Raw genomic sequence first — 13,109 nt, forward strand, 5'->3', positions numbered from 1 at the left:
CGGGAAACTAATTTGTGTTTTGAACTGCCTCTGCGCTCTCACTTCACTGTAGTCTGTTGTTGGAATCAGCACCTGTCACCATCAGCTCGCGAATCACACAAGTTTAAACGCATTTAAAATCTTGGATCTAATACAGTACCCAACACCAGATATTTGTCAGTGTACAAGCACATTCATATTAATGTGGCCATACACGACATATAGCGCATTCTGTTTGGAGCGGAAATTGAACGGCCGGAGTGGGGCTAAGCTCAGTCTCGTGAAACGCCCTCCTCGCTCTAGTGAAATTCATATTTTTTCGCTCGCATGCTCTGGTATTTACATAATGGCAACATTCAGCAGAGTTGGTTTACACATTGGTATTCCATAAGTAAATAGTTATTTGTTCACTGTCAACACTGATGATTTGTTGGATATGATGTCATACTCACAGGAGCTTGAAAGTGAGCTGGACAGATCCAAGACTTGGACCTATTTAGCTCAAGTGCTTTCTGACTTGAGAGACAAACTCAACCCTTGTGCAGCCACACTTCTGTCTGATCACCTGGAGAAAGGAAGAATCCGGTATGTAAAAAAAAATGAAAAGTTACAAAGAATTTTCGAGAGAAGAACGAAATGAGCAAGCACTTTAAACTTCTTGAGCTTGTGTGCGTCTGCGATGCTGATCTGATAACTGCAGTAGTGTTTTAATGAGACTTTGTGGCATGTGGGTCTGTTAGTTTGGTAGCACAATGGCACAGAATAACAACAATCTTTGGTTGGTAGTTTACATGTTTCAGATGGCTCTTTCACATTCAAGCAGGCAATATATATTAATATTATTATACGATTTATATAATTTTGCAATTATATATGTTTTGTGTGTATTTGAGAGAATGTTGTGATTACTCATGTGCATATGCAAGGTACTGTAAACATTATATGCAATGCTGGGTAAATTATGCAAAATAAGTAATCCACTACAAATGGCTGATTACTTATCCAAAATGTAAGATTACAGTAAATAGTTACATTTGTAATAAGTTACACCTCACAGGACAGATCATTTTATTAGACATATTAAATTGTTCATGTCTGCATGTCTATGTGGGTATTCATGTTTGTATGTTTGTGTTTCAGACATCTATCTGTGATTGAGGACTTGCGTACTGACTTACTAAAGGCCCAAGATGCTCTGCGCCTCTGGCTGGAATATGAACATCTCACTGGAGAGTGCAGTGCTCTTCTAAATCAGCACTGGGAAAGGCTTGAAGAGCTTTTGAGTTCTCCAGCATCAGACGAGAATACTGCAGAGCTGCTCTACAGCAGAATGCAAAGCATCAATGTGAGTAACTGTTGTGCACTTCGGCACAATCACATTCAATATATGAGTGGTGGTTCAGTAATAGGTAAACTATATAGCCCTTAAAATTAACTAGTACATTCTAAACCAAGAAGCATGCACGCAAAGATGTTTGTTTAAACCATCTCTGTGTTTATGAATGCAAAGTTACTGTTTTGGGTTCTAGGGGGACATTTTGTACCTTTTTAAAAACAGAATGTACTTTGCAAAGTAATGATGCACAGCAAAATTCTATTTAAAAAAATAGGACTAAAGCAAAATAATTTCCAGCACATGCATGTTAAGTGCAAAATTATTAGAGGCTCACAGATAGGACTGCTGGGCTTTAATCCAGTAGTGGTTTCGAAAAGGCGGGACATTGAGCTCTGAGAGTTAGAGCTTTTCTCAGTAGGCTAAAAATACCAATGAGACCTGTGGTACTCTATTCTCCCACAAAAAAAGGTTAAACACAAAAGAAGATTGCTGAGAATTGTGGATTCTCATTTATTCAATTTAAAAATTGAAATTAATCTTATTATGCTGGAGACCATTGAAAATAAGCAGTCATTTGTTTTACTTTGTTTAGGAACATTTTAAATGTGTGTTTGTTTTAATAAACATCTCTTTTTTTTGTTTAGTCATTTCATGTGTTCCTATGTTGTAAATAGCTCTTGTATATGAATATGATATCTGAAAAATTTATTCAACAGGTTCTAGAGAAAGACAATGAGACCTTAAAAAGCAGTGTGGGAAAAGTGCTGGAGGTTGCAAAGCTTCTCAATGGGCATATTGAGCCCCAATCAGTGGCACTAATCCAATCAGAAACCAGGTTACTCTCACGTAACCTTGTCCATCTTGGCAAGGCACTTGCTGAGAGTGGGGCTCAAGTTCAGGTGAGGAAGAAGTTTCGATTTTGGAATTAAAAAATACAGTGTTGCATATATTAACATATATTGTGGATATAAAAAAATAAGACTATATTCTATATTCACCTCATAATAAAAATATCAAGGACACAAATGTTTATTGAAATTTTCATGTCAAATCTTTAAAGTAAAATCATTAAATGCCATACTTTCGTTAGAAGATAAAGTCCCAGACAGTAAACTGTAACATAAATGTGCTAAGCAACAAAATAATGGTCGGCTATGGGTGCTGTGCAGTGATACAAGTAGTAGCTTGATGAAGAGTTCATAGCTCTGCTATATGGTGTATAAGACATTGCTATTGATCAATCTCCATCGAGGACCAGAACTATAAGTGAAAGTAATCTGTGAATTATGGAAAACGTACTCTGCCTTACACATTCATAAACAGAAGTGTTGTGCTGTTCTTGATCCATAGGAGGAGCTGGAGAAACACAGCAGTTTCAACACTGAGCTGAAGTCATTGGCGCAACGATTTGAGGGCTTTGAATGCATAATGAGCTCTTCAGTTGTAAGCATGGGGAGCCTGAAGGTGAATCAGTGGCCCTCCCCAAAAATGGTGTCCCACATCTTTGAATTGTTTGGATGATTTTACTTTTATTATCTGTTTGTTTCAATTGTAAAAAAAAGTTTTGTTTGGTTTCTCTCTCTTTCATGTCTATAAGATGGTTCTGTTAGATCTGAGTGGGCTGACCCCTAACCTCAATGCTCTGAATCAGAAGAGTGTCGGACTCATCCTAAGCACCACAGATGAAAAGAGGCTACAGACCCTGAACACTCAGTGGGTGCAGCTTTTCTCTCAGGTCACAGACAGGCACAGGCAAGTGAAGCTTCACTTAACTAATATAGTTCTGTTCTTAAACATTTTGGTTAGTTGCGGTAATATATGTGATTTACTCCTTGAAAATACCTTGTATACACATGGTACATTCTTTCCCTGAACAAAACACCCTAACATTAGCACTTCTCTGTCTATAGGAGAATGTATACAGAGAGTCTGCATGCTCAGAACTTCCAACAGAAGTGCCAGTGTTGGATGGAGCTCCTGGACAAAATCGAGGCTGGTTTGTCCAATCGGGTGCTTGGAAACTGTTCTGCCATAAGAGAGCAGCTAGCTCTGCATCAGGTAAAGCATACAGTAGTTTCAAGATTTGTTTCTAATGTTCATAGTCCTGTTGCTTCAGAATGACTGTGTTTACATGCACGTTACACACCTTTATTCTGAAAAATATATTTACATGCTCCACAGCTATTGGACTATTCCTCTATACATGCCAATTAATATACATAATAAACTAAGACCTGCATGATCTGGACATATAATTATGATGTATTAGCAATTCGGCACAGAATTTTAATCAACTCATTAATTCTCCTTCATGTCCTTGACAACAGTACACAAGAGCACTGTACATAGCTAAATATAGGACATTTGTATATTGTTTGTGTGTGTGTGTATATATATATATATATATATATATATATATATATATATATATATATATATATATATATATATATATATATATACACACACACACACACACTGTATATGTAGATTGATTTGTGTCCATCTCTGTCTTAATCTAGTATGTTCTTTTTTTTCTTTCTATTGCTTCATGTTTAGCAATTTCCTATTTCACGTAGAACACAGAATGTGGGCATGTGTAGATATAAATTAATATTCCATTACAGTGGAATATTCTGAACAAGATGGTTAAATTACGAAAAAAATCTGATTTAACCTCCTGAGACCCGAGTGTGAGATCAGTCAGTTTAAATGAATTGAAATTATGCGTGGCTTATAGCAAAGGTCACACAATGTTAATATGGGCAAATGTCATCTGTCTCTAGATATTTGCTTAATCTGGTTAAAGCAATCGGGTAAATCCATTTACATGAGACATTTTTGGAAAATGACCAAATTCTGATTATATCAAAATATTATTTTGCTTGTAAATGCAGTCAATGATATTACTTTTTTTTTTTTTACTTAAAAATATAGAAGAGCAACAAGAACTAAGCTGTTGTTCCTTAAGTACTGTGTAAATGATTATTACTGCTCATCTAGTCATATATTAATAATAAATCTTCCAGACACTGAAAGTGGAGGTGCTGATCAGCCAGCAGCTACTGGATGCCATTCTTAATGAGGTTTTACACTTTCTGGAGAGTGGTCAAATTGAGGACAGGTGAGCTTTGGTTGCATTACGGTCAATAGCTTATTCCCTACAAACCCAATTACCTTATTATAATTTTCTTATTTAACCTCAGTGAGGGTTTTTAGGACTCTGCTCTGGGTAAGAAATCAAAGAATGCAGTGTAAAATAATTTCTGAAAGGGATGTCACCTAATGAGTAATTAAAACAGAGGTTCTCCAACTAAATTTTTCCACGGGCTTCAGCTGAGGCAATAACTCTTGGAGTGTGGAGGAGCTCCTTTGAGCTAAGCTGTGGAACAATTTGGCTTATTCTCAGGAAATGAAACAGTGTTTGCTACCAGAATGGAAACGACACTAAATAATTTGACTTTTCAGCCAATAAGTGCTGCTTCATATGGAACTTCTGCATGGTTGCTTTAAGGATCTTTCTTGGGCTTTGCTGAAGTCTGGTTTTCTACATCATTAACAAATGTCATATCGAGAGACATATAAATGTCGTTGGGTCGTTTTTCCAGATGACTGGTAAAGTTAATGGTCAATGGAACTGCAGTTAGTTTTATGATATAAAATCTCTGTGTCTTTTTGGAGACCTCCCCATCTGCCAGTAGTTCTGTATACAAACATAGTACTGCCAAAACACACACTATTATTTGAGTCAACCTTGTGTGCTCAAACCAACATAAAAATAAATGTTTTGAAAGCAACTCAGAGCTACATTGTTTGCAGTTTTCAGTGAAAACCACATACAAATGGCTTACTTCTAGTTTTCACTTCACTTTTCATTGTTTTGTTTTATTAAACTCTGACAAACTTATACCACTTTGAGCAGGAGTCGTCTAAACCCAAGACTTAGCCAGCTGAAGGAGCGTTGGCAGGAGATGCAGCAAAGAGTCCAGCAACGTGGGAGATATCTGGAGGGGCTGATGGGAAAGTGGCAGCTCTATGATGCAGACTTGAAGAAACTTTTGAAGTTACTCAGACACACTGAAGAACTGCTGCCCCCAACAGGACTATCTCCCTGCAGCTTAAAGCAGCTCCAATGCTCCAAAAAAGACTTTGAGGTAGGAAAATTCAGAAATGAAGATATAATGATCTGGTTGGCTTTGTCTTTCCAATTGGATACTTTGTAAGCCAGCTCATGTTGGACTGGAAAGCTTGATCTAGCAAGAGTATCTGTTTCCTACAGTGGACTGAGGAGCAACTACAGCATTGTGAAGAACTTTACAACCAGACTGTGGAGGTAGGCTTACAGATCAATGCCGTAGCAGATGTGCAGACACAGACGCACCTGCAAACTGAACTTGATGACCTCAAGGAGATGTGGGCGCAAAGCTGTAGCCTAGTGACAAAAAGAAAGGCTCTTGCAAACACCATAACTCAAGTATGTGACCCAATTCTCACAATTCTTACTATAGCACTTATACAGTAAGCAAGGCTAAACAATACACAAGTGCTGTGACTAAAATGTAAAATAGAAAAATAAGCCTTTTTTTGTGAAAAGGATACTGTTTTTAATGAATGAATTTGCTGTGATGTCACATATTTGTTCCAAACTGCTTAGAAGAATTTAGGGCTGTTCAAACAGAATGTGTTTTTGTGTTCGTCTGCATTGTTTTGTAATCTTTTTTTTCTATCTAAGCATGCGCTAGATAGTCGTCTTTGATCGCTGCGCTGCTTCTGTTTGTTCAGCATCTCGCATATGAGCATCACATTTTTTAAAATGGTGTGTCATATAAAAAAAAAACCTGTCTCGGGACACCTGAGTTCTATTCTATTTTTTTTGTGCTGTGTTTAGCTTTTTTAATGCAAGAGGATGTTCTGTTTAAACAAATTAATGCTAATTAAAATAGTTATGGTATGAACATAACATGGACCTGGTCTTGGATCAATTTGGTCATGGCCGAGACCTCTCCCTCAAAGCAAACCCACTTATGTTTAATTGAATTCCTTCTTCACATGGACAGAGCACATTCAATGTGCAGGCCCCAATAGTTAGCATGGTGATCTTGCATAGCCGCCATTGACCTACATACCCTACTGAGCAATTCTTTAATAAAGTGCTTCATTTTGAGTCTAAGAGATCGGCTGTAATCTCGCCATAATCCATAAATGAGGCAGCTGGGCTTTATCACACAGAGAGAGGTCTTTAAAGACCACTGCTACTAAACCACTGTGCAGTAAGGCATCTACACAGATCATATGTCATTGCTCACAAGCAATTCCATAAGTACTAGAATGGAGGTATATATGGGAACAAAGCTTGGGAGTGCAGTGTTAAATGGAACTCCATTTTCTTTTCTATTCTACAAGTTTTTTTTTTCTGAGCCTCAAGACATGAAAATCAAAATCAATCAGTCTATAATAGGGATCGTTAACCTTTGCCAACCCACGGACCGCACCTGGAATCTCCAAAACCCTAATAAAAAACATTTAAAAAAAACTTTTCTTGGAGCTTACTGTGAATGAAAATGTATGTAAAGACTTTCATAATTTACTTCATGTCATTCCAAATCCATATGACTTTCTTATTCCTGTGGACCTCAAAATCATGTTGTGCAGAAAATTATTCATTATTCACTTTAGTTGTATGGAATGACGAAAGGGTGGTGTCATTTTTGGGTGAAGTAGCCGTTTAGTTACATTTAACAAACCATCAGCCATAAATAAAAAACGTACTCTAGAACAAAATTAACCACATTTAGAAATACCGTTTTTAAAAATGTAGAATATATTGTGTGTGTGTGTGTATATATGTATATATGTGTGTGTATATATATATATATATATATATATATTTCACATTTTTATATTTTAAGAAATGTCTTTGTTTTATGTAGTGTTGGGTAATTTACTACAAAAATCGTATCCTCTACAAATGACTTATTACTTCTTTAAAACTGTAATCCTAATACTTTACTGATTACTTAATAAAGTCCTACATTACTATTTTGTTTATGTTAAAGTTACTTTCAAAAACATCTTTCACAGAATTTTTTTTTTCTGCTCAATGAATTCTAAATAATGTCTATATTTCCAACTTGTTCACTGTCGCACACACAAGTCAAGCACTCAGCACCATGTGATTCTCCTTCACAATGACTCGTTAGGTGGTGCACACCCTTCAGCTGTCACAAAAAGACATGCATACCATATAACATAATTCTTGTGTTACTGTAAATTAATACAACATCAATAATATTATTATGTGTAAACCAAGTACTTAACTTAATTGAAAGACCGTAACTGTAATCTGATTGCAAGAATTTAAAATGTAATGTGTTACACTACTTTTAAAATGTAAAAGTAATTAGATTGCTGTAACTGATTTATTTGTAATCAGATTAAAACCAGCATTGTTTAAATATCGGTCCATTGATTCTCGAGTAATTTTATGGCATTCCCAGTTGACAACCATGAGTCTATAACATGCACTGTATAACAGATTATCTGGCACTGCGAAACTTCATGTCATGTGGACTGTTGGCAACCAGTGTTGTGGTATGTTGACGATAGGAGAATATGGAGATTACTGTAATCCTGTCTGTTGTATTTGAGCCCTGGAGCACTTGGGCAAAATCTGAAGAAACTTTTTTTTTTACATTGACCATAATGTAAATCTGTTTACAATTTTGTCCTGTATTGGGGCTCCTAAACCTTTGCCTGACCCCTTGACATTATATAACAACAACAGTCACACCCTGTCAAGACCAGATCTGATTGAATATGCTGGTTGGACTGATGACATTGTGTTGACAGGCAAAAGTGTGCACGTGTTCACAGTAGGTGGGGGGATGGTGTGTCCTCATAGACACGACACATGATGTAAAATGGTCTCCGATAACAGTGATAGACTGCACCCAAAATACTCTAAGCAAAGGCAATGGCTCTCATAACCAGCATGGCCTCAGATCTCAGACAATGTTGCTGTCCACTTAAGTCTAAAACAATCTGTTCTGATTCTTTACAGACATGGAGGCACTGTGAAATTGGACTGGTTAATAGTGCTCTAAAACTGAAAGAGATCAAAACAAGATTGACATGTCCACTGCCAGAGAAACTGGAAGAACTAAAGACACAAAAGCAGCTCTCCAAGGTACTGCAAAATATTGGACACTCACTATGTTTACATTTACTTCAACATTTTTATTTCAGGCAAGCCAAAACAATTATTTCCTTGGTAAATATTATGTCATTTAAATACTTCAGTCAGACTGAAATCGAACCGGTTCGATTTTTACGAATTAGGACTGACCAAACTAGATTATACATATGTATAATCTAGTTTTGTGCATATGCTCCGAAAGACCATGGTGCCACATGACATGTATTTAACCCGCTGTATTTGGCATCCTTCAAGTATACAATTGTGCATTCTGTCATGTATACGTAAAAAGATAAATGAAGACTGTAACTCGACAATGCTCAACCCACTAAAGCTTGTCTGACTGATTTCCACAGAATTTGGATTCTTAGCACACCCAACCTATAAATTAGCAGCTGAGATTGAAATTGATTACAGCATTGCCACCAGCAGGCTGATGAAGCACCAACATTGATTTGATGTGGACATAATATTGTCAAATCAGTTCTGATTTAACAGTAAGAGTTACAATAATAGTGCAGGTTCCCACGTGGGTTAAATTCCCTTAAACTGCTTTTTTTAAGCTGTTTGAGAAAAGCTCCAAGAGCTTTGGAAAACGTCTGCATGAATTGTGCCAGTGCACACATTTGATTATTATAGGGTTATTTAATTGGCATTGGCAAAGACAGTTGACCATTTCTGCTTTGCTCTGATGCCTAGTGCAGAGTATCTGCACCCTGGAATTGTTTTTCAGTGCCAATTTTCTTTTTCTTTTTCTTTTTTTTTTAATTTATCATTTATTTCAAGGACTGTGCTTAAATTGAATCTATTTTTTTTAATTGTTACCATGGTGTCTTAACTCATAACTAAACAGGTCTAGATATATTTTCAATATCCTGTGCTTTTTATCATTCTTGTTGCCTTTGTTCCAAGCCCTGGTGAATTTCTGACTCTGCTGTAGTAATTGCATCTGACAACTGAGTTCTGCTGTATTTTGATTCACTCAAACTATTAACAAAGTCTTTGGTAAGAAAAAAAAAACACCTGTTGATTTAATCAACACTGCCTTAGAACAGAGTTTATAGCATAGATTATGTTTTTGAAGTTGTTGATTAAGCCCTAATGAGGAAGAGCCTTTATCTGCAGGTATAGAAAGGGTGAAACTGACAAACAAAGGAATTAATAGTGTCCTTAACATGTTTGGTCTTTACCCCATCACCCCTTGCCAGGCTGTTTTGGGTTATCTCTGCCCTCCCCCCTGCTCTCCCTCCTCTCTCCCCCTTTCCCTCTCTCTGCCTCCTCCCCTCCCCCTTCCCGACCAGCGGGCCTTAATCCTGTGGACTGATGACAGGGACAGAGAGAGAGGGAGAGCACTAGGGTTAGTGTGCAGCAGAGGAGGGTAGTTTAACTGGTGCTGGCTACCGTGTTATGCAGGAGGACGAGGACTCGCTGGAGATTTGGGCTGGAGGACTGAAAGAGCTGATAACCATGAAGGCAGACGTGTCTCAGTACGTGCTGCCCGCAGACACTGCGCTGCTTCAGGGACAGGTAGAAGAACTTCACAGCCAATGGGAAGAACTTTGCCTGAAGGTGAGTGTGTTTATGTGGGAAAGAGAGTGCGGTGAGTGCGTGAGTGAGTGAGTGAGTGTAGGAGGGAGAGAGAGGCAGAGGAATGGGACTGTTGTCCAGGCAGCATTGAAAGGCGCACAATGCTTTCACCGCTGGGGCCTCGACCTCTGGAAGTGGGGGGAACCTTCACTCTCACCACCGCATGGCACAGAAAAAAGAGAGGGAAATTAGTGTATTTAAATGTAGAGTTTACTACTTACAAAGTGTCACAAGATCTCCTGACACACTGACAACAATGTTTCTGCCATGAAATGTGCAAAACTAAAGTCATTCCACCTGTTGGTTTGCCTTAAAATTCTCAAAAAGTAAACAAATTACATGATTACTGATTTTAGTTATATTCTTTAAATAAAATATATACGGTGGACCCAAAAGTGTTTGGACATTTTTGGACACTAGTCACACATTTAAAATGTCAGAATGTCATATCATTGCATTGTAAAGAATACCTCATAAAAGTGAAGTTAATTTTGAGACTAGCTCCAGCATCATTTATATGCACTTGGTTGGATATTAGGCATCGATTGCAATGACATTTTAAAGTGTGACAGAAGGGTCCAAATACATTTGGGGACTACTGTATACCTTATTTTAAAACTAAAAACAGCAAATTACATATTTCTAAAGTGTGTTTCCCTTAAAGTATAGTTTTCCACAAAGCTTGACCACCAAAATGTGTCTAAAAAAAAAAAAACTTTTGGTCTTCATTTTAAACTATCTATTTTTTATTTATTTTTTATCATTTGAAACCTAACTAACTTTTTTGTCAAATGTTTGGTTTAAAAAGCATTTTTGTGCAATTATTCTTTGATACAAATGACACTTGATTTCATATTTTGCTATATATATATATATATATATATATATATATCTTTTTAAGTGTGGCTTACGTGTCCAAATACTTTTTGGAGTCAGTATACACTTATATTATATATATATACCTTTTGAAATCAAGACTGTGCCTGACTTTAAGATGTTCACTTCCAGGCTTAAAAACTGGTTAAAAATAAACCAAAAGTGTACTCATTTTTAATTATTATAAAAGTTGTACATGATATGTATGTATGTTTATATTATTATTATTATTATTATTTTATTTTTTTATTTTTTATATTTTAGTAGTTAATCATGTACATTTTATTGTGTATAAAAGCCCTTCCAGGGACAGGAGTTGAAAATTAGCTATAGCTATAAACTTTATGTGCAACACATTAGTGACATGCTTGGTTTTGACACTATGTTTGTTTGCATTGTCCCTGTCAAATAAAATTGAAATAAAATAAATAAATAAAATAATTAAACTGTAAGATTATCTTGATCGGGTGAAGAGCGCAGGTGTCCACCCTGTCATCAATAATAAGTTGAATGGCTCTCTGATGTTTGAATGGAGCTGCTCTTGTAACTGTAAACAGCCAGAGCAATTAAAACTGAAAAGCCACATTTAGGACAGATCATTGCATGGCCTACATCCAACCCTTGGACTTTTCAACAGATTGCATAGGGAGCCTTGTTTAGTGAACTGTTTTTTCGGTTTATGAAGTTGTAGTTGTCAGTTTGTTGTTGTGCCTTTATTTGAAACTCTGGCTAGAAGCCAGCGAGGTCAGTCTGCATGCATGTCAGTGTCTGCAGCCAACAGGTTACAGGTGGACTCGTTCCCTGGAATGAATGACAGATGGCAAAGTTAGGCCTTGCTCTTTTTTTTTTTCTGTGTTAAGAACACCTTAAGGCTTGTGTTCTAAAGGAAATGCATACATAATGTGTTCAACAACAAAGCCTTGAAAAATTATTTACTTACTCTTGTGTTGCTCTAAACCCATGTGCCTTTCATTCTTTCTTTCTTTCTTTCATGGCACTTAAAAATAGATTTTAGACAAAATGATTGCTTCAGTCAACATTCATTGCATAGAATAAAGATGCAATGAAAGTAAATGGCGACTACCATATATACTGCCTTACATTTGTATTCAACAGAAATGTCAAATGGGATTGGAACATCATGTAAATGAGTAAATGATGAATTTTCATTTTTGGGTGAACTATCCCTTTAATACCTTTAACCACCACCATATGACAGTTTTGTTAAAAAGGAAAACTTCAATGTCACATTATTAAAGAGATACTGTAGTCTTTAAACTCTGATTGGAATGCCCATGTTCAAAGCCATTGTAAAATTGTTATAAGCCCACACCTGTGTTCTGTGACCACACATTCTACAGTTTATTAATCTGCCAGGTTTCTATGTTTCTTGGCAACAGCAAACAGCCTGCAATTAGGATTATGAACTATAAAACTCGGCAGAAGAATTGTTTAGTCCAATAATTCTTAATTACAAATGTAACACTCTATTGAACATTGTTGTCTTTTTGTCTTATCATATTATTGTATTAATGCAATAATACACTCTAGTCAGAGCATTACAGTGTTTTTTACCACTATTAAGTGACTTTATTCATGATAAAATCACTGTTAAAACTGGCCTTTGCTTTCTTGCAGCCACAAGCGTGACATTAATGGACCAAGGAAAACGTATAGCCTTCACTGAGAAATGTAGTGTGAAAAATGCTGTTTTTCTTTTTAAAAGAGTGCATGCTAGCTACTGCAATCTCAGAATGAAACGAACAGAAGGGAAGTACAAAGCATTGCCCATGTTCCCTGATGTGTCTTGAAGTTGGTACATATTAATAGACACTGACAGAAAGCAAGGGGGCCTTGAAAGTTCTGCTCTGTACTCTTTGCTTAACAGTTCAGTAATCAATCTCACTGCATGAGACGAGTGTTTTGTTAAAAGCCTTTCAGATATTGGACATTCGGGGCCTACTGTAAGAGTTCTGTTTCACACTGGCCTGCCTTTCATTGTGCTTTGCTTTTTAAAGAATAACATTGTGTAGTTGTAACCTGAAACCTTTGGATAGAGTTATTTTGAAGTCTTTACTGGTATTTACATTTGAATTAGGATTGTGAACAGGCCTGTCAGTTTAAGAGCACTTTTTA

At 36.6% G+C, this 13,109-nt stretch overlaps 1 protein-coding gene across 1 annotated transcript in view; it reads left to right on the forward strand.

The window, feature by feature from the left end:
- The window catches only part of LOC127621695 (nesprin-2-like), a 126,606-nt gene that overhangs the window by 82,437 nt on the left and 31,060 nt on the right, over window positions 1-13,109 (forward strand). Inside the window, 11 exon segments of the mRNA XM_052095418.1 lie at window positions 434-564; window positions 1,120-1,324; window positions 2,032-2,214; window positions 2,666-2,779; window positions 2,913-3,067; window positions 3,226-3,373; window positions 4,345-4,439; window positions 5,238-5,469; window positions 5,595-5,789; window positions 8,376-8,501; window positions 9,924-10,079. Coding sequence (XP_051951378.1) covers window positions 434-564; window positions 1,120-1,324; window positions 2,032-2,214; window positions 2,666-2,779; window positions 2,913-3,067; window positions 3,226-3,373; window positions 4,345-4,439; window positions 5,238-5,469; window positions 5,595-5,789; window positions 8,376-8,501; window positions 9,924-10,079 — 1,740 coding nt within the window.

This window comes from Xyrauchen texanus, chromosome 28 (genome assembly GCF_025860055.1).
Source record: "Xyrauchen texanus isolate HMW12.3.18 chromosome 28, RBS_HiC_50CHRs, whole genome shotgun sequence".
NCBI classification, from domain to species: Eukaryota; Metazoa; Chordata; class Actinopteri; order Cypriniformes; family Catostomidae; genus Xyrauchen; species Xyrauchen texanus.